The following is a 27,142-nucleotide window of genomic DNA, read 5'->3' on the forward strand; positions in this document are numbered from 1 at the left end:
CAAAGTGGAAGTTCTCTCCTCCCTTCAGAGAAAGGTACCTCCTTCTTTGATGACCCGTTCTTTCCACTGGGATCTCACTCGCGGAGATCTTTTATTTAGTTTTTTTTTTTTTTTTCCCCCCAGAGTGTCTTGGCTTTCCATGCCTGAAATACTCTCATGGGCTTTTCAGCCAGATCCGCTTGCCGTAAGGGCTGATTCTGAGGCCAGAGTGCTGTTTAGGACATCTGCCATTCTATGGGTCTGCTGTGTATCTCACTTCCCATGTTGGATCGTTCTCTCCCTTTTTTATTCTATCAGCTAGTATTTGCAGACACTAGTCTTGTTTATGTGATCCCTTTGGCTCTTAGTCCTATCATTATGATCAATTGTAAACAGAAATTGATCACTGGGACTAGTGAGATGGCATTGGTACATGCCACCTTGATGGGATTGAATTGGAATCCCCTGGTATGTTTCTAACTCTACTGTTTGAGGTAAGTCAGCTTGAGCATGTCCCAAATTGCACATCTCTTCCCTCTCTTATTACCACTCTTATATTTAACAGTGATCACTTTTCAGTTAAGTTTCAGCACTTAAGAAGAATTGTGTATTGATTACAGTATTCAACCAAAAGTATTAAGTAGAACAAACAAAAAAATACTAAGAGGGATAACATATCAAGTTGCTCATCAACAGTCAGGGTGAGGGCTGATCAAGTCACCGTTTCTCATAGTGTTCATTTCGCTTTAACAGGTTTCCTTTTTGGTGCTCATTTAGTTGTCACCTGTCAAGGAGAACAAGTGGTATTTGTCCCTTTGGGATTGGCTTATTTCACTCAGCATAATGTTTTCCAAATAACTGGAAGAAAGGATTTGGTATATTTCACTACAAAAACAAATGCTTGAGGTGGCAGATGTGTAATTAATCCAGACTTGGTCATAATGTATACTTAATCGAAACATCACACTGTACCCAATAACTTTGTACATTTATTATGTGTCAAAAGATAAAATGAGACTTCAAAATTTTAATAAAATAATCCATGTAAGAGACCAGGGTGGACTACATCAGGGAGTAGGAGAGTTCTAAGATATAGTTGGCTCTGAGATGTATCTCAAAAGGCACAGCCAACAGCATCTCCTGGTAGATTTTGAGATATGTGCAGAAAAAACAGAAACAAGAAGCCTAGTTGAAAAGGGTTGCTTTTTTGGTTTGAGCAACTACAAAGGTGAAGTTTTCATCAGCTCATGTAGGGAAGACTATAAGCAAAGCAGGCTTTGTGGGGAAAATCAGCCATTCAGGTTTGAAACTGTTGAGTTTGAGATGCAATGAGGTATCCATGTAGAGATTTTGTGCCAGGAGTCAGCTGTATGAGTTTGAGTTTAGGAAAGAGATTTGGGCTGGAGTTACCTACAAGTATTGTTGAGGTATCAACATGTGATTGGATGTAGTGAGTACTAAAGTAGAGAGTGAAGAGAGAAAGAAAAAAAATCAAAGATGGCTACTCTGGACCCGTGTGTAGTACAGTGTGAGAAGAGTGAGAACCAACAAAGGACACGGATAAAAAGGTGTGTGAAATAGGAAGGGAGTGGTCAGCAGTATCAGCTGGGGGAGAGGTGATCCACTGCTGGTAAGTCAAACAAGATAGACCAACAATTTACTGGTGACTCTAGATGGGGTGGTAAATGGCCATTCTCATTTAAGAAGTGGAGGCAAATGCCTGGTTGGAGTGAATGGGAAGATGGGAATTGTAGACAACTCTTATGAAAAGTTTTTTGGCAAAGGAGAGCATGTTGTTTGCTTTAGTATTTTTTTCTAATGTTGAAAATGGGAGAAGTAGCAAGGTTTTTGATGTAATTGGGAATCATGTAGTGAAGGATAAACTTTGATGGCGCAGAAGACAGAGGGGAATTGTTGAGCAATGTCCTTGGGATTCAAGGAGAACTGGGACTTAGGACAAAAGTGGAGAAAAAAAGTACAGATGGTTCATCTACCACAGCAACAGGTGGGGATACAAGAATGTATGGTGCAGGTGAATTGATGATCACAGTTGCACTCTGGAACACTGAGTGGCAATTCCAAATAAAAATAATTACAAAACTTAAGAAACTTCCCTACCCATAAAAGTGATAAAAATTAAAATATTCATAATTTTTCCTGTGAAGCAATAAAAAAACCCCATTTGTCCAGAGTTAAATGGTATGGGAAAAATTGATTTTTTAATATATGATGCTGTTGGGTATCATGTGGATACAAAATTTTTGGAAGGCAATCTGAAATTGTATCATCAAAAATCTTTGTGAATAATCTTTGTCTTTATAGAAATTACCTTTAAAATAATTATAGAAGGGAAATAAATATTTGGCTTCACAGGTACTCAATATTAATTTTTTTTCTTCCTTAATTATAGCAAAATCTTTGAAATTACCTAAACAGCTATTGTGAGATAAGCTTCATCAAGTATATATTATCCACACAATGGAATACTATACCAAAATTATTATCTTAAATAATTTTTAAAAACATGGGTAGTTGCAACATGTTGCTATGTAATTAGAAAGAAGGCCACAAAAGAGTTTGTATAAATGGGTTCTTTTTTTCATTCTGAAAGAATGAATCACAGAAAAAAGGTTATTCACTCAAATAAACAATAATATTTATCCCTAAGTGGTAAAATTAGAAATAATTTTAGCATATTATATTTTATAAAGCAAAAATACAGATATTCAAAAATCTAAGACAAGTTTGGATATTTGGTGCAGTGGTTTAGACATGTCTTGGGGTGCCTGCATCCTAATATCCAAATCCTGGGTTTGAGTACTGGCTTCACTCCTGGTCTCAGCTTCCTGCTAATGCACATCCTGGGAAGAGCAGGTGATGGCTCAGTGGTTGGGTCCTTGGGAGTTCTTGGATCCTGGCTATGATCCAACACAACCCTGGCTGTTGTGGACATTTGGCGAGTGAACCAGTGAGTGAGAGATTGCTCTCTGACTCTTACTGTTTCTCTATCTCTCTGCCTTTCACACAAAAAAGGTAAAACTATTTTTTTAATAGCAAAATGTCTAAAATAAAGAGGGAAAAGATGATTCATATTTGGTTAATACCTATCACATAATAGGTAGACATGAATGTAATTCTCATTTTACCCCATTTTTAAAGTTTTAATTTGGAAACAAGGAAACTGCAACTCGAAGGAAGCTGAGCCAATTCCCCAGTCTCTGTGCTTGTAAAATAGCTGAGCAAGACTAGACTTCTCTGCCCATCTGAATAGGAAGTGTGAGGAGAACCTCACGCCATGCAGTATCAAACATTTACATGTGCCAAGATGTTGATAAATCATGTTGATTACCAGGTCAGTGTTGTTTCATAGAAACATGATATGAGCCACATATGTAATTTTAGATGTTCAAATAATTAAAGATAAAAAGGTGAAATTTATTTTTGAGACATCTTTTAACTCAATAGTTCCTAAATATAATTTCAACATATAATGAATATTTAAAGGTTATTAATGAGATGTTTTACATTCTCTTTTTTTCATATGAAATTTTGAAATTTGGTCTGCATTTTACACTTAACACATTTCAGTTTGGACCAGTCACATTTCAAGCCCCATGTGCATCACTTCTGGAACTTTTGGCTAAGATCAAGTGTAGTATCAAGCCCGTGTAGCTAGTGGCTAACATCTTGGATATACCCTTTTACTAAAACACATTTTTAAAGCAACAGGACTACAATTGAACCTTGACCTTTACTTTGCAAAGTTATTTAGATTCTATTTGGTCTACACGTAACATGAAGACAAGTTTAATTGCTCGTTTTAGACTCGGATGAGATTGTGGCTTTTTAGTTTTCTAACATTTGGATGAATTAATCATATAGATGAGATAAAATTGTCTGGTGCTCCATTTAGCTATGCAGATCTGAAGTCAATATGTGGAAGCAGCTACAGTGATAGTAATTTCTACTTTATTGTTTGATGGGCATATTAAATTTTATGTTGGTTTATAATTAATATTCTGTTGTTTTATGATATCTTAATCTAAATTTTATTTAAAATCCACAGTGATTTAACAATTTGGCTCCTCTGTAGATACAATGCCTGTAGTTTCATATTTTTTCAACTGTTATTTCAAGGTACTCTATTTGTTAGCAAATTTCAAGCTGACTATTGAGTACCCTAAAGACTTTTTTCTTTTACAGATTTTTCTCTTAATACAGAAACAATTGTATATACTAGAGAAAATTTGGTTTTAAAATAGAGGCAAGAAATTAGAGGAAACTTAATTAAAATTCCCTATACCCAGAGAGTTTCTCTGATAACATTTTATGTATTTCAGATATTTATGTTGTTTATAAAAATGAAAAAATATTGGACACATACCTATTTTTTCATGTTTTAAATCATATAATATTATTCCTTCTTTCAATTAAATATTTCTTCATGTTTTAGTCATGTATTAGTAAATGTATATTATTGTGATGTATCATTGTACTACATAAATTCAACCCATTTCCCATGTTTGGGCAATTATTTATTCAATGTTTTGATATTTGTTTAGAAAACCTTGGCATGAACAACTTTGTCACTGCATTTTGAGTAATTCTATGATTATTCCTCAAGATGAATTCCTAGAAACTGAATTGCTGGGTGGAAGGACGTAAAACATTTCTAAGGCCTTTGAGAGTGTTGCTAAATTGCTTTTTCAAAAACTGAAAATTTATATTTTGTATAAGTAGACTTCATGTCATTTGGTTCGTTTTTTGGACATGGTTATCAGGACACTCTAAATTGCTGTCCTTTGCAAGTATCACTAGTTTCTTGTTCACATGTTTTTTTCTATGTAGCATAGCTCTTTCACTGTCCTCATGTGAAAGTATTTTATGCGGCCGGCGCTGGGGCTCACTAGGCTAATCCTCCGCCTAGCGGCGCCGGCACACCAGGTTCTAGTCACGGTTGGGGCACCAGATTCTGTCCCGGTTGCCCCTCTTCCAGGCCAGCTCTCTGCTGTGGCCCGGGAGTGCAGTGGAGGATGGCCCAGGTGCTTGGGCCCTGCACCCCATGGGAGACCAGGAGAAGTACCTGGCTCCTACCATTGGATCAGCGCGGTGCGCCGGCCGCGGCGGCCACTGCAGGTGAACCAACGGCAAAAGGAAGACCTTTCTCTCTGTCTCTCTCTCTCAGTGTTCACTCTGCCTGTAAAAAAAAAAAGTATTTTATGCATAAATTTTATCAAAAAGCCCTGACTTTTTCCGTTTCAAAGTAAGCCATGTGCTCTAGAGGTAATAAAGATGAAATAGAATCATCATCTGAAAGCAACACCCAAGAAACAAAAAGTGGCCCCATGTAGTGTTCTTTAAACCTAATTTGAAATAAACAAATGCTCACGGTATGTGACCGTTGTGTGATACATACAAGACAGAATAAAGAGAAAGAAAGGAACAAAATAGATAATTGACATTTGCTTACTTGATGAGCTTACAAAGTAAAACACTGGAGCCTTTTTTTCCCAGGAGGCATTTCTCTCTGAGACTGTAGTCTCAAAATGGTTGTGAAGTTTCAATCACTGGGCATGTCTAGTCTCAGGTTCTACGTTTCCAGTCTGGGCTGTTTGTATGCCAAAGGTGATCACTAAAGAGAAAGCCTCATAAACATCAGCACAATTATTTTGCTTCCAGGGTACATTTGGTCACATTGGTTAGCTAACTCACTCAGCTGACATCCTGGGTCACTGCAATTCCCATTTTCTCTTGACATATTTCAACATAATTGTCCAACCTGATGTTAGAATTTATAATTTGGGGAGTGTAAATAGCTGTGAACAATTATTTAATTTTTGTCATGTGTCTTTAGTAGCATTCCCTTAAACACATCAAGAATAATCACAGTAATTATTTTCAACTACTGTTTTTTGAACCAGAAACCACAATTGGTGCTAATTCAGTCTATGTTGGGTTTGTTGTGGGAATAAAATACATTTTAAATTATCTTGGTTACGGTGGAATTAATTTTATCAAGGGGGAAAATGGGTCCAGTTTCTGTAGGGTTCCCAAAATTTGCCTTAGAATTTTCCTTTGCTTAATTCTTTGCATGTTACATACTTGTGAAAAGTCAGTCGTGATTATGGCTATGAACGCCTAGTTCAAACGTCTTTATTGTTAGTATTACTGCTTCACAGTGCGATTTTTCCTGCAAGAGACCACGCAGTGTGGTGGTGCAGAAGCTTCATTTTCAATACTCAAGAGACTGAAGAAATCTGAGTATTTACAGGATGGGGGGTTGAAAGTAATTTTCAAGAGGTTTCTGTTCTTCACTGGGTATGAAATCAAATTAATCTTGAGTAAATCAATTGGAGAAAATGGAAACGTAGCAGCTTGACAGATTTGTGTCCAAAACAATTGACATTGGTTATTTTTTGACTTGGAGATACAAATAGACTTTGTTATTAAGATAATATGTGTAGTTATATGCAAAGACAAGATTAAAATTCCTATGGACAAGATCATGCAATTTTGACGTGAGAAAAATTATAACATCTATTTTATATACAAAATCAATTGCTCATAAACAGTTTTCCCTACTCATTGTACCTTGAAATCCAACTTCAGTTAAAATATAATTCTTTGAGGAAACCATATCATTAGAACTGACACTAGGAAGAACTAGTAGTGTTAGAAATTATAATTACTACATTCACAGGTTCATGTTTATTTTCCATACTAGTGCCTATAAAAGAACATAAAGTTGAACATTGTTAATGTCTAAAAAATAAACTGAGAAGAAAAAGCCAACATTCTTCTAATCCATTCTTATAATTTCATAATGATGACTGGTAGTTGGTTTGAGGTGATGTTATAGCATTTTTATGTGGCAATTAAAATTTCAGAAGCTCTGGTGATGGTTAATTAAATTTTTCCTCATAGCATCCTGCTGAAGTTGGCCAATTTTATTATTCTTGCTTTTGGAAGTAAAAAATTAAGTCATAATGTCTACATAAAGTAACCGTATGCAACTTTACTTTTTTTGGGGGTGGGGGCAAGAACATTTTAAAGTGTGGTAAAGAGGAAAATACTAACATGGGGGCAGAATTTGGCTCAATATAAAGATTTTTTTTAAAGTTAGATTGAATAATGTATTTGTATATGATCTTGTCTTTACTGAGTCTATTCATTTGAGCTTAGGTGTGCTTTGTCTTATCTTCAAAACGGGTTTGCACATTTGTCTGCCCCTGGTTGGTTGAGGAGTGTCTATTACTTTAGGTACTGGTCTCTTCATCTCCACAGCCTTTGTAATCCTTTCCTTCCAAATCTATATTAGGATGTGAGGACATCTAAAAAGCCAATGCTCTTTCTTCAGCTATCTAGGGGTTAGGATATCTTTAGCTTTAATTCTCAACCCATCTTAAAGTCACTTAAGTAGTAGAGCAGTCTCCTATTTAAGAAGTCCAGCGTTAGAGAAGTCCAAGTCCAATGTGACTGGGATTTCTGCCTTTCTTGCCTCACATTCCTGCAGGTTAGATGGCCTCCTGCCAGATGACTGAAGCAGTTTCACATGACAACACACAGGGCCTAGAAAGGGCCCTTTCTGTCTTTGTGACTCTCAGGAGCTAGGAAACCTTTGCTTAGAAGATTTCCTCCCACATTTCATTGGCTAGAATTGGGTCCTTTTGCTGTGCTCCTTCCAGACACTGGCTAAAGAAATTGAAAACTTGTGAATGGATGTTTGTGAATGGCTCGAGGTCCATCAAATTCACTCCCAGGTTTGTGGATGGGCACACTCTCCCTGAAGTGGGGAAGAAGGTAGGGAGAGGGGGGTACATCCTGCATAAAATCAGCACGCTGGTGGGGCTGAAGCTGGGGAAGGGGCATTGTCTCCTACAATTTCCTTTTTGTGATGCTTCCTAGGCTGCATACAAGGGCTGAGCCATTACATTTGTATAATAAAACAAGCTGTTTTATCTTGATTTGATTATATTATTTCAAAACTTCCACTAGAAATTGTAGTTTCTCCTTAAATAATGGTAGGAGAGAGCTGTTTAAGGGGATGCCCTTCATTCCCACTGCCTTTAAAAATATACTAAATAAAATATTAAGCTTTCTATACATTAAACTAAAAAAATCTGAATGCAAGAGTCTGCTCAGTATTTGTAAAGAGCAGGTTTCAAATAAATCATTCAGCATCCTCTTCTGATCAGATTCCTTTCCCTAATCAATTCTGTAAGAAATTCTGGGGGGCCAGTGTTGTGACATAGTAGGAAAAGCTGCCACCTGTGACACCAGTATCCTCTGTGGCTGCTCCACTTCTGATCCAGCTGATAATGGTCTGAGAAAAGCAGCAGAGGATGGCCCTGGTGCTCGGGCCTCCCCACCCACTTTGGAGACCCTGATGAAGCTCCTGGCTTTGGCCTGGTCCAGCTCTGGCCATTACAGCCATCTGGGAAGTGGATCAGTGGATGTATATTCTCACTCTCCCAACCCCTCTCCCTCCCCCTCTTCCCTGTGTGTGTGTGTGTGTGTGTGTGAGTGAAACTTTCAAATAAATAATCTTAAAAGGAAACTCAGCCATTCCTTTTAGAACCCTGACAAATTTTCACTTTGCTTTTACTTCTCAGAAGAATGTAATTTTAGCTGATGCAAGTTCTTGCTTTACTCTGTGGGTCACTTTTTTGTTATTATTATTCAATTCAATAGGTTTGACCATGCTGTTGAAAATCTAGTTTATTTTGGTTGTCAGCTTCCAGATGAGTAGCCAGACTGAGTGGAACCCAGGAATCTGGAGATTAGAACTATCAAGTGGGAATGGATCTTCTAGAAATAGAAGTTACAAAGGAGCAGATTCTGTTGTTCAGAAATGAGTCTGGGACCAGAGAGTTGCCTGGAAACCAGACTGAAGATCAAAGATTTATATTTAGGGATGGGCATTTGGTACAACAGCTTACGTCGACACTTGGGATGCCTGTATCCCATATCAGTGTGCCTGGTTGGGTCCTGGCTACTTTGCTTCTAATGCAGCTACCTGCTAATGTGCATCATAGGAAGCAGCAGATAATGGCTCAAGTAGTTGGGTTGGGTCCCTGTCACCCAGATAGGAGACTTGAATGGAGCTCCTGGATCCTGGCTTCAACTTGGCCCAGCCTGGATGTTGCAGGCATTCGTAGACTAAGCCAGTAGATATAAGATCTCTTTCTTCCCACACCATCCCCAGCTTTTCAAATAAAAATGAAAATAAGTTTTAAAAAAAGTTCTTTTGAGGATTCATATTTAGACAATGGGATGGAGGTAGATCTAGTCTAGTAGGGAAGAAGACAATTTCAGGAGCCACATTGCTCAGACTGGGTGTTTGGATGCATCTGATTTGGAAAAAGCACATTGACAAGTGAGGTAGAGTTGTGTTTTCCAGAGGGTCAGATCTGGTGCAGTCAGACAAGGGGATTGTGACAGAGCTATTGTTTATCCATGTTAATACATTGATGGTCCCTTCAACCTTGCATCTTAGTGGAGGAGCATGGCGTGTCTCCTGACACTGGTATACACATTAAGAGGGTTTATCCTTTAGGTGAGAGTCACATGGACAAGTACCACAACTCTGGCAGCGCTCAGATCTGATAGCTCCATTAGCTAGCTTCAGAAGGCACCAAGGACCATTTGCCTAGAAAGCGCCTTCCACCCTGAGGAAACATCAAACAGCTCTCAGCTTGTGTGTAAACGGAATGTTTAGTTTCTTTTTTCTTTCTTTCTTTTTTTTTTTTTTTTTTTTTTTTGGACAGGCAGAGTGGACAGTGAGAGAGAGAGAGAGAAAGGTCTTCCTTTGCCGTTGGTACACCCTCCAATGGCTGCCGCGGCCGGCGCGCTGCGGCTGGTGCACTGCACTGATCCGATGGCAGGAGCCAGGTGCTTTTCCTGGTCTCCCATGGGGTGCAGGGCCCAAGTACTTGGGCCATCCTCCACTGCACTCCCGGGCCACAGCAGAGAGCTGGCCTGGAAGAGGGGCAACCGGGACAGAATACGGCGCCCCGAGCGGGACTAGAACCCCGTGTGCCGGCGCCACTAGGTGGAGGATTAGCCTAGTGAGCCGCGGCGCTGGCCAGAATGTTTAGTTTCATAGACTTGTTTATCCTTATGGATTCTGTTTGCCACACTTACTCCAACCCTATTTCGTGGAACCAGTACCAGAGGGAAGTGGTTTAAATACGACTGTCAGGGGAACCAGGAGCTAAATTGTCAGTGAATTTAAGGTTTTTGGAATGACTCAAACAGGTAGAATAACAGATGTAGTCAGCCTGGGTCCTTGTGATCCACATTCTTTACTTAGTCACTTCCTGGGAAATCATAATGAATTGACTTCTGTGGACTTCAGTATTTTTTTTTTGTTACCCCGTAACTTTTCCACATACATAAGAATAAATTAATTTTAAAGAGAATTGGCTAACGAAGTCTCTAAAAGGTTGGGGCATGGGCTGGCCCTGGGGCATAGTAGGTTAAGCATGTGCCTGAGTGTGGCTGCACACTCTGATATGAGATGCTGATGTCCCAAATGAATTTTTCTTTTAACTTTTATTTAATGAATATAAATTTCCAAAGTACAGCTTATGGATTAAAATGGCTATCCCCCCCCATAACTTCCCTCCCACCCACAACCCTCCCCTTTCCCTCTCCCTCTACCATTCCATTCACACCAAGATTCATTTTCAATTCTCTTTATATACAGAAGATCAATTTAGTATATATTAAGTAAAGATTTCAACAGTTTACACCCACACAGAAACACAAAGTGAAAAATACTGTTTCAGTACTAGTTATAGCATTAAATCACAATGTACAACATATTAAGGACAGAGATCCTACATGAGGAGTAAGTGCACAGTGACTCCTATTGTTGACTTAACAAATTGACACTCTTGTTTATGGCGTCAGTAATCACCCTAGGCTCTTGTCATGAGCTGCCAAGGCTATGGAAGCCTTTTGAGTTCACCGACTCTTATCATATTTAGACAAGGTCATAGTCAAAGTGGAAGTTCTCTCCTCCCTTCAGAGAAAGGTACCTCCTCCTTTGATAGCCTGTTCTTTCCACTGGGATCTCATCCCAGAGATCTTTCATTTAGGTCCTCTTTTTCTTTTCCTTTTCGTTTTTTTTTTGCCAGAGTGTCTTGGCTTTCCATGCCTGAAATACTCTCATGGGCTCTTCAGCAAGATCTGAATGCCTTAAGGGCTGATTCTGAGGCTAGAGTGCTGTTAGGACATCTGCCATTCTATGGGTCTGCTGTGTATCCCGCTTCCCATGTTGGATTGTTCTCTACCTTTTTTATTCTATCAGTTAGTATTAGCAGACACTAGTCTTGTTTGTGTGATCCCTTTGACTCTTAGTCCTTTCATTATGATCAATTGTGAACTGAAATTGATCACTTGGACTAGTGAGATGGCATTGGTACATGCCACCTTGATGGGATTGAATTGGAATCCCCTGGCATGTTTCTAACTCTACCATTTGGGGCAAGTCAGCTTGAGCATGTCCCAAATTGTACATCTGCTCCCTCTCCTATTCCCACTTTTATATTAAACAGAGATCACTTTTCAGTTAAGTTTCAACACTTAAGAATAATTGTGTATTAATTACAGAGTTCAACCAATAGTATTAACTAGAACAAAAAAACACTAAGAGGGATAACATATTAAGTTGTTCATCAACAGTCAGGGCAAGGGCTGATCAAGTCACTGTTTCTCATAGTGTTCTTTTCACTTTAACAGGTTTCCTTTTTGGTGCTCTGTTAGTTGTCACCGATCAGGAAGAACATATGATATTTGTCCCTTTGGGACTGGCTTAATTCACTCAGCATGATATTTTCCAGATTCCTCCATTTTCTTGCAAATGACAGGATTTCATTGTTTCTGACTGCTGTATATTTTTCTACAGAGTACATGTCCCATCATTTCTTTATCAAGTCTACTGTTGATGGGCATTTGGGTTGGTTCCAGGTCTTAGCTATTGTGAATTGAGCTGCAATAAACATTTAGGTGTAGACCATTTTTTTGTTTGCCAATTTAATTTCCCTTGGGTAAATTCCAAGGAGTGGGATGGCTGGGTTGTATGGTAGGGTTACATTCAGGTTTCTGAGGAATCTCCAGACTGACTTCCATAGTGGCTTTATCAATTTACATTCCCACCAACAGTGGGTTAGAGTCCCTTTTTCCCCACATCCTCTCCAGCATCTATTGTTGGTAGATTTCTGAATGTGAGCCATTCTAACCGGGGTGAGGTGAAACCTCAATGTGGTTTTGATTTGCATTTCCCTGATTGCTAGTGATCTTGAACATTTTTTCATGTGCCTGTTGGCCATTTGGATTTCCTCTTTTGAAAAATGTCTATTGAGGTCCTAGCCAATCTCTTAAGTGGGTTGTTTGTTTTGTTGTTGTGGAGTTTCTTGATCTCTTTGTAGATTCTGGTTATTAACCCTTTATTTGTTGCATAGTTTGCAAATATTTTTTTGCATTCTGTCGGTTGCCTCTTCACTTTCCTGACTGTTTCTTTTGCAGTACGAAAACTTCTCAATTTGATGCAATCCCAAATGTTAATTTTGGCTTTGATTGCCTGTGCTTCTGGGGTGTTTTCCAAGAAGTCTTTGCTGGTACTTATGTCTTACAGGGTTTCTCCAGTGTTGACTTCTGTGGACTTCAGTATTTGGTGTAGGGATGGCAAGTGGGATTGAGTGGTGAAACCTCATCTTTCTTCAGGCTGAAATTTCCTGAAGTGTTAAGCATGCTTGATAAACCTGCAAGCTGTAAGCCTTGTGGTGTGCTATCATAAAAAACAAAAGTTACCAAGAACTTAGAGAAGTTGAATGGACAAAAAGAATAGAAATTGCAGAAAATTGCTAACTTGTTTTTAACCTACAGTTATTTTCTTAATTGTAAAAATTTTAGTATAATTAAGTTTTGCGCAAGATTTTCTTTGTGAATTTCTAAAAAATGACTGTATAATTTCAAAGAAGTTAAGGGTTCAGAATATTATTCACCCTTTGTAATTTAGCTAATTCTGTCATTATCATCATCAGCACAGCAGTTAAGCAAGAACTTTGAAAGGTAAAAGCTAACTTTAGTCTCAGCCATTTTATATGGATTTTTTTTTCTGTACAAAGAAATAATGAGGGTTAGATTAGGAAAGATAAATGTCTAGGTTTAGACTTAAAAATGCAGAAAGTATTGGATTTTATTTTATTTTAGAGGTTTAAGGCCATGTTTCCAGAAAATGGCTACTTTGTTGTGGTGAAAAGGCTATTAGGTTTAAAAATGTCTCTTGGGTTTTTATTGTCCAAAGGCTCTGTGTGTAAGGGGATGTATGCTGTGATGCCAGTTTTCTCCCTTCCTCACAAGCAGCATTCTGACAGAAATCTATGGCTGGGCCATTATTATTGCCCATGTGAATATTTGCCTCAAGATTTAAGCCTGCAGCTCTGGAAACTGCTATAAATTCTCTAAAAATTATAGCACTGTGGGTATTTATGTTATTTTCTTTGAGCATATTTTTCACTTTTATTCTATGTGTACTAGAAAAATGACTTCCAATTTGTGTAATTGTGGAAACTAGAAAAAGCTGTTGGGACATGAAGCTTCCGAAATCAACAAGAAGGTCAGAATGGATGTGGTGACTGTTCATGGTGTCCTTGGTTTGAAATATTTTCTTTTAAAGTTTTATAATTGTTTCACAGGTTTAAGTGGATTTAATGTGATCACTAAAATGGCACCTAATTAATACATTCATGCAATGTATAAAAATGCACTGAGTGCCACAAATTCTCCTGCTGCTGTATTTATTTATAGCAGTGTACGTTGCTTAATGAATGCTTTCATTTGAAAAACACTTCTGTAAATGTTTGCTGTTCGCACTTTCTCTTTGAGGACTGTCACAATTTTGCACCACCATTCAATGGGAGAGCTCATCAGAGCAATTAGTTTAGAAGTACTCCATTCACCAAAAGGTTTAAATTACTTTTGAGAATTATGGGTCAGATTGCTTGTAGATTTTCCTAGGTTGGGTTCTGTAGATACAAAGCTGAAACAAGAATTCCTAAAACAAGGGATTTTTAGGGAGATGGGTTGTGAAGGCAGCACAGTAGGGAAGGAAAATGACCAGGCAGTGAAAACTGGACAAAGTTACCCTAATCTTGCTATGAAGTTTCACTGCGAGAGCAGAGACTTGACCCCTTGTGGAAGCAAGTGAACTGGCCTTCCATAACCCTTGTTAGTTATTGGTGGTTCTCTGGGGAAGGGAGGGGCATTTATGAGTTATCACACAAGACTCAGCATCTCTCTGATGGGAACTCCAGCTATTAAAGGCAATCGACAAGGGACCCACAGCATCAATTACATAAATGAGTGACAACTTGAAAGAACAGTGAACCTGTTGGACATAGATTCTGCCACTCCCTCATCCCCAGCACATATCCATCTACATTTGTAATTAAAGATGGAAATTCAAACTATGTTCAGGTCCCTCTGATTACAACAACAGTTTAAAAACATCAGTGAGGACACAGACTTCAGTTCCTTTCTTTTTGTTGTTGTGTAGTAATTTATGTGACTAACTCAGCTTTCAAAATGCATTAATGCTACCATGAACAAAAATGGGTTACTTGAGAAATGACCCAAGATACTGTACATGAAAACCTGACGGTTTCTTAAATGCAAAATATCCTCAGGTAAGCTCTTCTCCTGGCTTAAATCTCGTATTTGAGATGCCTTATTTGCAGAAAGCTGTCACTTTCTATGCATGTGTAAGTGATTCAGATAGGATCAAAGTACTTAGTGTGTTCGGTGAGTGAGTTCAACTTAAATTCTTTCTTGCAATAATTATCTCATACCAGAGCACTGCTTCTTCCTGGTAGAACATCTCCAACCCTCTTTTTCTTCCCGTTGTAGTGTGGATTTTCCTTGAAAAGTAACTTTTTGCCTTAATTGCTACTTATCAGAATTAAGAAGTATTTTACAGAAACTAGGTAACCTTGTATGAGGACAGTGGGATTCCCATGAGTGTAACTGATTTGAAGGGCATTTTATTCTGTTTTAAGTTGTCAAATATTTTTCAGGGGCATGGATGGCATATAAAAATTCTTTGAATAGCACAATTAACTTTAAAGTATAAGACCATTGGTAGAGTAGAAATAAACAATGGCAAGTTTCCAATGGATCAAGGAAATTATTTTCTGCTAATGATATTCCTCTGATTGCATCTGTATTTGATTATTCAAATTTATTAAGCAGGAATAATGATATGCAAATAAACTCAGAATTTAAAAAGATTAATTCAGTTTAGAGTTCAAGCTGATAGCCCAATCTTTTCATTCTGCATAGGACTTTCTAATGCATTTTTTTTTTTTTTTTTTTTTTTTTTTATTTTTGACAGGCAGAGTGGACAGTGAGAGAGACAGAGAGAAAGGTCTTCCTTTTGCCGTTGGTTCACCCTCCAATGGCCGCCGCGGCCGGCGCGCTGCGGCCGGCGCACCGCGCTGATCCGATGGCAGGAGCCAGGAGCCAGGTGCTTTTCCTGGTCTCCCATGGGGTGCAGGGCCCAAGCACCTGGGCCATCCTCCACTGCACTCCCTGGCCACAGCAGAGAGCTGGCCTGGAAGAGGGGCAACCGGGACAGAATCCGGCGCCCCGACCGGGACTAGAACCCGGTGTGCCGGCGCCGCTAGGCGGAGGATTAGCCTAGTGAGCCACGGCGCCGGCCTCTAATGCATTTTTAAACAGATTTATTTATATGAAAAGTAGAGAGAGAGGGAGAACATGAGGGAGAGAGAGAGGGAGAGAGAGATATTTTCTATTTGCTGGTTCATTCCCCAAATGACCTTCACAGCTGGGGATGGCCCAGGATGAAGCCAGGGGCCAAGAACTCTGTTTGAGTTTCCCAAGTGGGAAACAGGAACTGAAATATGTGAGTTTCACATGCTTCTTTTCCAGGCATATTAGCAGGACTCGGGCATCCCAAGCAGTGGCTTAACCCACTGTACCATAATGCCTGCCCCAAACCAGACTTGTGTCTGCAAGCATTCCAAACTAAACGAGACATTTTGGAGAATACTGGATTTATTAATGGGGGAGGGTGACTTGACGGGATCCTATTTGTAGATGACTTTGTCAGTTATCTGAAATTTAACACCATTGCACTTTTTTTTCCACCCACTACTAGTACTTAGCAATACCTCCACAAAGCAAGAAGTTAAGAGGGTTAAGAAAAAAATACTTGTAGACTTGCCTTTGAAGCCACATCTTAAATAAGCATCACCCTTAGTCAGTGTTTTCCTTTATATAGTTGTTCAATGAACTGTCTACATTTGTATTTCCCTTCAACCTGGACATAGAAACTTTTATGAAGAAACAAAATTCCTTTATAAATCTATGTAAAAAATTCATTATTTTTCATTCATTGGTCATAATTTTTAAAAATATTGTCCTAGGCAAGATAGATAGAATAAATATTTTTTAAACTTTTATTTAGTAAATATAAATTTCCAAAGTACAGCTTATGGATTACAATGGCTCCCCCCCCCCATAACTTCCCTCCCACCTGCAACCTTCCCAACTCCCACTCCCTCTCCCTTTCCATTTACATCAAGATTCATTTTCAATTCTCTTTATATACAGAAGATCAATTTAGTATATATTAAGTAAAGATGTCAACAGTTTGCATCCACACAGAAACACAAAGTGAAAAATACTGTTTGAGTACTAGTTATAGCATTAAATCACAATGTACAACACATTGACAGAGATCCTACGTGAGGAGTAAGTGCACAGTGACTCCCGTTATTGACTTAACAAATTGACACTCTTGTTTATGGCATCAGTAATCACCCATGGCTCTTGTCATGAGCTGCCAAGGCTATGGAAGCCTTTTGAGTTTGCCAACTCTGATCTTATTTAAACAAGGTCATAGTCAAAGTGGAAGTTCTCTCCTTCTTTCAGAGAAAGGTACCTCCTTCTTTGATGGCCCCGTTCTTTCTGCTGGGATCTCACTCTCAGAGGTCTTTTATTTAGGTCCTCTTTTTCTTTTCTTTTTTTTGCCAGAGTGTCTTGGCTTTCCATGCCTAAAATACTCTCATGGGCTCTTCAACCAGATCTGAATGCCTTAAGGGCTAATTCTGAGGCCAGAGTGCTATTTAGGACATCTGCCATTCTATGAGTCTGCTGTGTATCCTGCTTCCATGTTGGATCGTTTTCTCCCTTTTTTTATAGAATAAATATTTTGAAAGGTATTTTGCTTATCAGACTCCTTCACATTATGCCTGGAACTCATGGCAAGATCAAAAAAGGAATGAACGAAGTCACTGAATTAGAATTTATAAACTTTTCTGTAACTGAAATTAAATTTGGCTAATGTATTAAAGGAAGACATAACCTTACTTCATGTAGCTATTATCATTTTCATTTTGAGACCTTTTAGATTCCATAGTTTCACAACATAGTGTGACATTTTTGTTGCTTCTAGAAACTTCCAACTCAATGAAGGAGACCATTGGATTTATCAAGCTGTTTTGGACCAATATCCTGGAGATCTCTATGGCAGAAGGACTCTCTATCTGGACATGTTACAAAGATACTTTCCTCACAAATCTAGGCATGATTTGGTGAGTGCTGGACCCTGAACTACACACTGACAACTTAAATTGTTTCAGCAGTTATTTAGAAAAAATACATATTTTACATGGTAGTTGATTTTCTTGGTTGCACTCTAAAACATGATAGGGTTATAGATTCAAAGCCTGTACAGCTTATTTCTCATTTTTTTTAATAAGTAAGAAGGTGAGAGATCTCTGACAACATTTATTCTTTCCACGTCTGTTTGTTCTTCACTGAGGCTCCCAGGCCACTCCGCTAGTGTTTGAAAACCACGTGTTTGCATGGTCACCTACCCACCGTCAGAGGTTCTGCCACCTACAGGTGTTCCATCCACAGAATCTTTCAGATCCCAGCCCTTCTAGTCAAGGGGGTAGCCAACATTGGCCCTGGGGGAGGGTGCTTACCCATACCCTCCCCACCACATTTGGTTGCCTATTCCCCCTAGATTTATCAGCAACACAAATGCCCCAGTTTCAGAACTCAGGGGCATGACTTAAATTTTCTGTAGAAGAAATTTGGAAATTATTGCTTTGGCCTTTAGTTGCCAAGTCCACAAAGGCAAGAAAATAGAATTTATTGTGTCACCAGTTAATTCCACAATATCTCATCTTATATGTAAACAAGGATGCTTAGCCTCTTAATTTTTTTAATGAGCTGGGCAATAAAATATTATCACATACTCTTCATTTTTATAATTGTTTCCAATTAAGCAGGTAACACCAGTAATCAACATGTGAATAGCATCAGTCCCGAGGAAAATCCTTTAACACAACACAACAGTTGGTGAGATAAGGACTCTTGCTATTCTTATTTTCAGATAAATAAACGGAAGCGAAGGCTATTATCCCATCCTCTCTCATCCTACCCTTTCCATTATTTTTGATTAATTCTGGATTTTATTTTGTAATGGGTTTGTACTATATAACAATTCACTGTGCATTTTTAAATTGTTAATTATCAAACTAGATCTTTCTATTACCTGTTTATTCTATTACTTCTGCAACTAGCTGTTATTTTTTTTTCTTAACTTTTATTTAATGAATATAAATTTCCAAAGTACAGCTTATGGATTACAATGGCTTCCCCCCCATATCATCTCTCCCACCCGCATCCCTCCCCTTTCCCACTCCCTCTCCCCTTCCATTCACATGAGGATTCATTTTTGATTCTCTTTATATACAGAAGATCAGTTTAGCATACATTAAATAAAGATTTCAACAGTTTGCTCCCACACAAACATAAAGTGAAAAATAATAGATGATTTTTTAAATGATGATGAAATCAGATCAGACCTATTGTCATGTTTAATCCCAGCGAGAGTCAAGTTGGGAATTGCTAATTTCTTTCTTTTTTTTTTTTACAGAAGATCAGTTTAGTATACATTAAGTAAAGATTTCAACAGTTTGCACCCCTATAGAAACACAAAGCGAAATATACTGTTTGAGTACTCATTATAGCATTAAGTCTCAATGTACAGCACATTAAGGACAGAGATCCTACATGAGGAGTAAGTGCACAGTGACTCCTGTTGTTGACTTTACAAATTGACACTCCTGTTTATGGCATCAGTAATCTCCCTATGCACCAGTCATGAGTTTCCAAGGCTATGGAAAACTTTTGAGTTCACCGACTCTTATCTTGTTATCTTGTTTAGACAAGGTCATATTCAAAGTGGAGGTTCTCTCCTCCCTTCAGAGAAAGGTACCTCCTTCTTTGAAGACCTGTTCTTTCCACTGGGATCTCACTCACAGAGATCTTTCATTTAGGGTTTTTTTTTTTTTTTTTTTTTTGCCAGAGTGTCTTGGCTTTCCATGCCTGAAATACTCTCATGGGCTTTTCAGCCAGATCCGAATGCCTTTAGGGCTGATTCTGAGGCCAGAGTTCTGTTTAGGACATCCACCATTCTATGAGTCTGCTGAGTATCTTGCTTCCCATGTTGGATCACTCTCCCCTTTATTTATTCTATCGGTTAGTGTTAGCAGGTACTAGACTTGTTTATGTGCTTCCTTTGACTCTTAGTCCTTTCATTATGATCAATTGTGAACTGAAATTGATCACTTGGACTGGTGAGATGGCATTGGTACATGCCACCTTGATGGGATTAAATTGGAGTCCCCTGGTATGTTTCTAACTCTACCATTTGGGGCAAGTCAGCTTGAGCATGTCCCAAATTGTACATCTCTTCCCTCTCTTATTCCTACTCTTATGTTTAACAGGGATCACATTTCAGTTAAATTTCAACACTTAAGAATAACTGTGTGTTAATTACAGAATTATTAAGTAGAACAGACAAAAAAACTACTAAGAAGGATAATGTATTAAGTTGTTCATTAACAGTCAGGGCTATGCTGATCAAGTCACCGTTTCCCATAGTTTCCATTTCACTTCAACAGGTTTCCTTTTTGGTGTTCAGTCAGTTGTCACCGATCAGGGAGAACATATGGTATTTGTCCCTTTGGGACTGGCTTATTTCACTCAGCATGATGTGTTCCAGATTCCTCCATTTTGTTGCAAATGACTGGATTTCGTTGTTTCTTACTGCGGTATAGTATTCTAAAGAGTACATATCCCATAATTTCTTTATCCAGTCTACCGTTGATGGGCATTTAGGTTGGTTCCAGGTCTTAGCTATTGTGAATTGTGCTGCAATAAACATTAGGGTGCAGACCGCTTTTTTGTTTGCCAATTTAAACTAGCTGTTATTTTTAACTAAAGATTTTTATATTTTCTACAATTAACAAAATGAAGATTTTCATACTTTTTACATTGGATTGGTTGGCATGTGTCTCTGCATGCTCTATGTGCCCTTTCCCTTGACTGTTGTGAATAATAGTATTGTGATAAACATGGGAGTGCAGCTATTTACTCCATATGCTCATTTTGTTATATATATAACAAAATCTCCAGAAAAATGATAGCTGGGTCATATGGTGGAACTATTTTTAGTTTTTTGAGGAACCTCCAAGCTGTTTCTCCATAATGACTACATTAATTTGCATTTCCACCAACAGTATACAAATGCTCTGTTTTCTTCACATCCTCACCAGTATTTGTTATTTTTTGTCTTTTTGATAAGAGTTATTCCAACTAAAATGAAGTGATACTTTGTGCTTTTATCTTAAATTTTCTTAATGGCAGGCGCTATTGAACATTATTCTTGTATTTGTCAGCCATTTGTACTTTCTCTAAGGAATGCCTATTCAGATCTTTATCAATTTCTTAACTGGATTTTTTTTTATTGAGGGTTTTGTTCCTTATATATTCTGGATACATATCAGATTCATAGATTGCAAATATTTTCTCCCATTCTGTTGTCTCTTTACTTTGTTAATTGTTTGTTAGCCTATTCCCAAGCTTCTTAGTTTGATATAATCCCATTTGTCTAGTTTTGCCTTTCTTATCAAAAAAAACCAGTGTATGCAATTGTTTTAAAATGTGTTCCTGGGCCGGCGCCGCGGCTCACTAGGCTAATCCTCCGCCTAGCGGCGCCGGCACACCGGGTTCTAGTCCCGGTCGGGGCGCCGGATTCTGTCCCGGTTGCCCCTCTTCCAGGCCAGCCCTCTGCTGTGGCCCGGGAGTGCAGTGGAGGATGGCCCAGGTGCTTGGGCCCTGCACCCCATGGGAGACCAGGAAAAGCACCTGGCTCCTGGCTCCTGCCATCAGATCGGTGCGGTGCGCCGGCCGCAGCGCGCCGGCCGCGGCGGCCATTGGAGGGTGAACCGACGGGAAAAGGAAGACCTTTCTCTCTGTCTCTCTCTCTCACTGTCCACTCTGCCTGTCAAAAAAAAAAAAAAAAAAAAAATGTGTTCCTTATATTTTATTCTAGTAGTTTCATAGCTTTAGATTCTACATTTAAATCTTTGAGTTGATTTTTGTCTAAGGTGGGTGATAGGAGTAAAGTTTTAGGCCTCTTCATATGGATATCCAGTTGTCCCAGCACCATTTATTGAGGACTACCTTTTCTTCAGTGTATGTTTTTCACACCTTTGTGAAGCTTTAGGGGCATTAGATGCATAGATTAATTTCTGGGATCTCTATTATGTTGTGTTGGTTTATGTGTCTGATTTTATGTGAGTACCATGCTATTCTGGTTACAATAGCTCTAAACTATGTTTTGAAATCTGGTATTGTGATGCCTCCAGCTTTGTTTTAGTTTAACATTGCTTTGGTTATTTAGGGTCTTTTATGTCTCCATGTGAACTTTAGGATTTCTTTTCTAGTTCTCAGAAGCATGTCACTAATATTTTGAGGATTGGGTTGAATCTGTAAATGACTTCACGTGTATGGTCATTTTAATAATTTTAATTCTTCCAATCCATGAACCTAGAATGTCTTTCCATTTCTGTGTCTGTAATTTCTTTCATCAGTGTTTTAAAATTTTCAAATTGTAGCAATCGTTTACATCTTTGGTTAAACTTATTCTAAGATATTTTCTTAAAGTTACTGTGAATGAGATTGCTCTTATAATTTCTTAATGAGTTTGTTATTGGTTTATAAAATGCTTCTGATTTTTGTGTTCATTTTCTGTTCTGCAACTTTATAGATTTTATCAGTTCTGAGTCTCTTGATGGAATCTTCAAGTATTTCTATATATGGAATCATGTCATCTGCAAAGAAGAATATTTTGACTTATTTTCCTACTTGTATGCTTTTTAGCTCTTTCCCTTGCCTAATGGCTCTAGCTCATACCAAATGGGAGTATTGAGAGTGGATCTCCCTGTTCAGTTCCATTTCAGATGCTTTCAGATTTTCCCCATTCAAGAGGATACTGGTTGTGGGTTTGTCATTTGTAGCTTTTATTGCAGAAGTATATTCTTTCTATACTTACTTTGTTCAAGGCTTTTTTCATGAATGGATATTGAATTTTATTGAATGCTTTTTCTGCCTCTATTGGGATGATCATGATTTTTATCCCTCATTCTGTTGATGTGATATACAAAATTTATTGATTTTCATATGTCAAACTATCTCTAAATCCTTGGAATAAATTCCATTTGGTCGGTGTGAATTATTCTTGATTTGGTTTTAGATTCAATTTGCTAGTAGTTTGTGGAGAATTTTTGCATCTATGTTAATAATGGATATTGGTCTATGGTTTTCTTTTTTTGTTGTATTTTGTTTGGTTTTGGAATCAAAGTCATGCTGGTCTTGTAGAATAAGTTGTAAGGGTTCTTTTTCTTTCAAGTTTTTGGAATAAGTTAAGAATTGTCGTTACTTATTCCTTACAGTCACGGGGTAAAGAGGATCTATTCTCTTCCCCACAAACTACCCCATCCTTGGAGTGAACTGCCCAATGGAGGGGTGATTGGAGTTCCACCTCAGCAGACTGAGTCTGGCACCTTGGTTAGGGGAGGAGAGGGAAGCAACATGGCTTCCCTTCATGGAGCTAAGTGGACTCCCTGTCCCCTACCAGCTCCTCAGGCTGCTCTCAAAGTTTACAGGGGTCTCAGAGTTCTCCCTCAGACAAAAATCATAGTGAAGCACAGGGTGCCATAGCTTCCTCTGGTCTTGCTTTGAAAACAAGGCATTTCTCACCAACCACTGGCTATGAGAGTCTCTGGTGGTGTATCCTTAGCTGCTGCATGTGTGTACATTGTCCTCACTGCTCCACAAAGTCTCTATTCTGTTCTATAGGTTTTCCACGGAAATTCTCTCCAGCTATCCCCTGAGAATGTGGCGCTCCCTTGTTTTTCCGTTATCTTCCTGGGGCTAAAATCAATGTCTCCTCCCTATTGTTGTCAGTTATTCCTTAAAAGTTTCATGAGATTCAGCAGTAAAGTTTTCTTACAGGAGACTTTTCATTGCTGACTCAATCTCATTACTTGTTATTGGTCTGTTCCAATTTTCCACATTTTCATGGTTCAGTAAGTTATATGTATCCAGAAATGATTCCATTTCTTTTAGGTGTTCTACTTTATTGGCATATAGTTGTTCATAATAGTCCCTAATAGTCCTTTGTATTTCTGTAGTATAAGTTGTAATATCTCCTTGTTCATCTCTAATTTTGAGTCTTTTCTTTTTCTTAGTCTAGCTAAGTACTTATTGATTTATTTTTTAAAAACAACTCTTCTTTTCATTGATCTTTTGAATTTCTTTAGTTTCTATTTCATTTATTTCTGCTCTGATACTTATTATATTTCATTCTTTTAGCTTGGGTTTTGTTTTTCCTTCTGTTTCTATGTCCATGAGATGCATTGTCAGGTTGTTCATTGGATATCTTTCTATTTTTTAATGCAGGTAGTGCTATGAACTTCCCTCTTATTCTTCATTTTCTGTACCTCTTGAGTTTTGGTATGTTGTGTTTCTATTTTCATTTGTCTCAAGAAATTTTTAAATTTCCCTTTTTGATTTCTTCAGTGACCCATTGTTAATTTAGGAGATGTTGTTCAATCTCCATGTATTTTTATAATTCCCAGAGTTTCTTTTGTTGTTGACATTTAGGTTTATTCCATTATGGTCAGAAAAAGGCATGATATTAATTGATGTTTTAGAATTGGTGGAGACTCATTTTGTGGCCCTACATATGGTCTAATATTCCATGTATGATAAAGAGAATGTGTACTTATAGTTATTGGATGGAATGTTCTCTAAATGTCTTCTAGGTTCATTTGGTCTATAGTTTTACTGTTGTTTTTCTGCTGATTTTTTAAACCTAGATGATCTCTCCATTGATGAAAGTGGTTTATTGAAGTCATCCACTGTTTTTGTATTGGAGCCTATCTCTCCCTTTAGATCTAACATTTGCTTTATAAAACTGGGTTACATAGACATGCATATGCAAATATATCTTCTTCTTTTTTTAACAAAAGGTTAAAATGCAGAGTTACACACATGTGCATACACACATACATTCAAAGAGAGAGAGAGATCGGCAGCAACAGCCAGGGCTGGGCAAGGCAAAAGCCAGGAGCCATGAATTCTATCCAGGTCTCTTATATGTTCCATGTGGGTGGCAGGGATCCAAGTACTAGAACCATCACCCACTGTTTCCCAGGCACATTAGCAGGAAGCTACATTGGATGTGGAATAGCCAGGACTTGAACCACCACTCTGATATGAGATGCGGGCATCCCAAGCTGCAGTTTAACCCGCTACAACACAATGCCTTCCCCTATATCTGTTTGTTAAATTGATCCCTTGATCATTAGTGACTCACTTTGTCTCTTTTTACAATTTTTGTTTTGAAGTCTATTTTGTCTGATAAAAGTGCAAGTTTTTCTGCTTGTTTTTGGTTTCTGTTTGTATGGAATATCTTCTTCCATCCTTTTTGCTTTTAGTTTGTGTGTGTCTTTACTGATGAGATATATTTCTTGTGGGCAGCTATCATTGGGTTTTGTTTTTCAATCTATTCAGCCAGTCCGTATGTTTTAATTAGGGAATTTAGTCTGTTTGTATTTAGAGGTAATTACTGATAAATGATGACTTAGTCTTGTACTCTTAAAAAGTTTTTCTATTTTGAACGTGCTTTTCCTTGCAAATTTTATGTATTACTTTTTTTTGAAGATTTAGTTAGTTATTTATTTGAAAGTCAGAGTTACAGAGAGAAGGAGAGGCAGAGAAAGAGAGAGAGAGAGAGGTCTTCCATACACTGGTTCACTCCCCAGATGGCTGCAATAGTTGGGCCATCTTTTACTGCTTTCCCAAGCCATAACAGAGAGCTGGATTGGAAGTGGAGAAGCCGGGTCTTGGACCTGCGCCCATATGGGATGCTGGCACTGCAGGTGGTGGCTTTACTTGCTACACCACAGTGCCAGCCCCTATGTATTATTTTTTAAAAAGATTTTAATTATTTGCAAGGCAAAGTGAGGTGAAGGGTAATTGCTCATCTGCTGGTTCACTGTACAAATGGCTGCAATAGCCAAGGCTGTACCATGTGGAACCCAGAAGTAACATCCTGGTCTCCCACATGAGTGGCAGGGGTCCAAGTGCTTGAGCTATCATCTGGTGGTTTCTCAGGCACATTAGCAGGAATCTGGATGTGAAGTGGATCAGTTATAGCTTGAACTGGCACTCTGCTGTGAGATGTGAGCATGACAACCTGCAGTGTAATCTGTTGGGCCACAACACTAGTCCTATGTTGTGGGTTTTTTACTTTCATACATTTTCATGATGGTTGCTATATTTCTTTTGCTTCTGTATAGAAGATACCCTTGAATTTACTTTGTAAGGGTGATCTGGCGATAATGTATTCCCTCTGCTTTTGCCTTTCTGGAAATATTTTATTTCTCCTTCATTTCTGAATGATAATTTCCCTAGGTAAGACACTCTTGGTTGGTAGTTCTTTCCTTTAACAACTTGGGATATGTCATTCTAGTCCTTCTTGGTCTATAAGGTTTCTGTTGAAAAATATCTGTAAATCAAATGGAGATTCCCTCACACATGATCTGGAACTTTTCTCTTGCAAATTTTAGACTTCCCTCTTCATGTTGTAGCTTTGAGTGTTTTACTATGATATATTACAGTGAGGATATTTATATCTATTTGGGGCCTTATGGGCCATCCTGCAGTTGGATGTCCAAGCCTTTCTCTAGATTGTGGAAGTTTCTAGTTATTGCGTATTGGGAAAGTTTCCTAAGCCTTTACTCTTCTCTTTGCCTTAGGATTCCTCACAAATAGAATAGTGTTCCAAAATTCTGGGAGACTGTTTTCATTCTTATTTGCTTATTTTTTGGTCTGGAGGATATTTGAAAAGACCTATCTTCAAATTCAGATATTCTTTTTTATGCTTGTCTTAGTCTGATATTGAGGCCCTCAACATTTTTTTTTTCTTTTTAACTTACTGAGTTCTTCATTTCCAAGATTTCAGTTTTTTTTCTTTCTTTTTTTTTTAACTTTTATTTAATGAATATAAATTTCCAAAGTACAGCTTATGGATTACAATGGCTTCCCCCCCATAACTTCCCTCCCACCCACAACCCTCCCCTTTCCCACTCCCTCTCCCCTTCCATTCACATCAAGATTCATTTTCGATTCTCTTTATATATAAGAAGATCAGTTTAGCATATATTAAGTAAAGATTTCAACAGTTTGCACTCACATAGAAACACAAAGTGAAAAATACTGTTTGAGTACTAGTTATAGCATTAAATCACAATGTACAGCATATTAAGGACAGAGATCCTACATGAGGAGTAAGTGCACAGTGACTCCTGTTGTTGACTTAACAAATTGACACTCTTGTTTATGGCGTCAGTAATCACCCTAGGCTCTTGTCATGAGTTGCCAAGGCTATGGAAGCCTTTTGAGTTCACCAACTCTTATCATATTTAGACAAGTTCGTAGTCAGAGAAAGGTACCTCCTTCTTTGGTTGGGATCTCACTCGTGGAGACTTTTCATTTAGGTTTTTTTTTTTTTTTTGCCAGAGTGTCTTGGCTTTCCATGCCTCTAATACCCTCATGGGCTTTTCAGCCAGATCCGCTTGCCGTAAGGGCTGATTCTGAGGCCAGAGTGCTGTTTAAGACATCTGCCATTCTGTGGGTCTGCTGTGTATCTCACTTCCCATGTTGGATCGTTCTCTCCCTTTTTTATTCTATCAACTAGTATTTGCAG

The 27,142-nt window shown here is 38.3% G+C and overlaps 1 protein-coding gene across 8 annotated transcripts in view; it reads left to right on the forward strand.

Annotated features, from left to right (window-relative positions):
* Window positions 1-27,142, forward strand: part of CCDC148 (coiled-coil domain containing 148) — a 309,680-nt gene that overhangs the window by 106,101 nt on the left and 176,437 nt on the right. For all 8 annotated transcript variants that reach the window (XR_007920653.2, XM_051849519.2, XM_051849517.2 and 5 more), the window contains one exon: window positions 17,462-17,600. Coding sequence is in view for 7 of the 8 variants with exons in the window: in XM_051849519.2 (XP_051705479.2) it covers window positions 17,462-17,600 (139 nt within the window). In the remaining variant the exon portion in view is untranslated. The remainder of the gene's footprint in view (window positions 1-17,461; window positions 17,601-27,142) is intronic.

The sequence above is a fragment of the Oryctolagus cuniculus genome, chromosome 3 (genome assembly GCF_964237555.1).
Source record: "Oryctolagus cuniculus chromosome 3, mOryCun1.1, whole genome shotgun sequence".
Classification (NCBI taxonomy): domain Eukaryota; kingdom Metazoa; phylum Chordata; class Mammalia; order Lagomorpha; family Leporidae; genus Oryctolagus; species Oryctolagus cuniculus.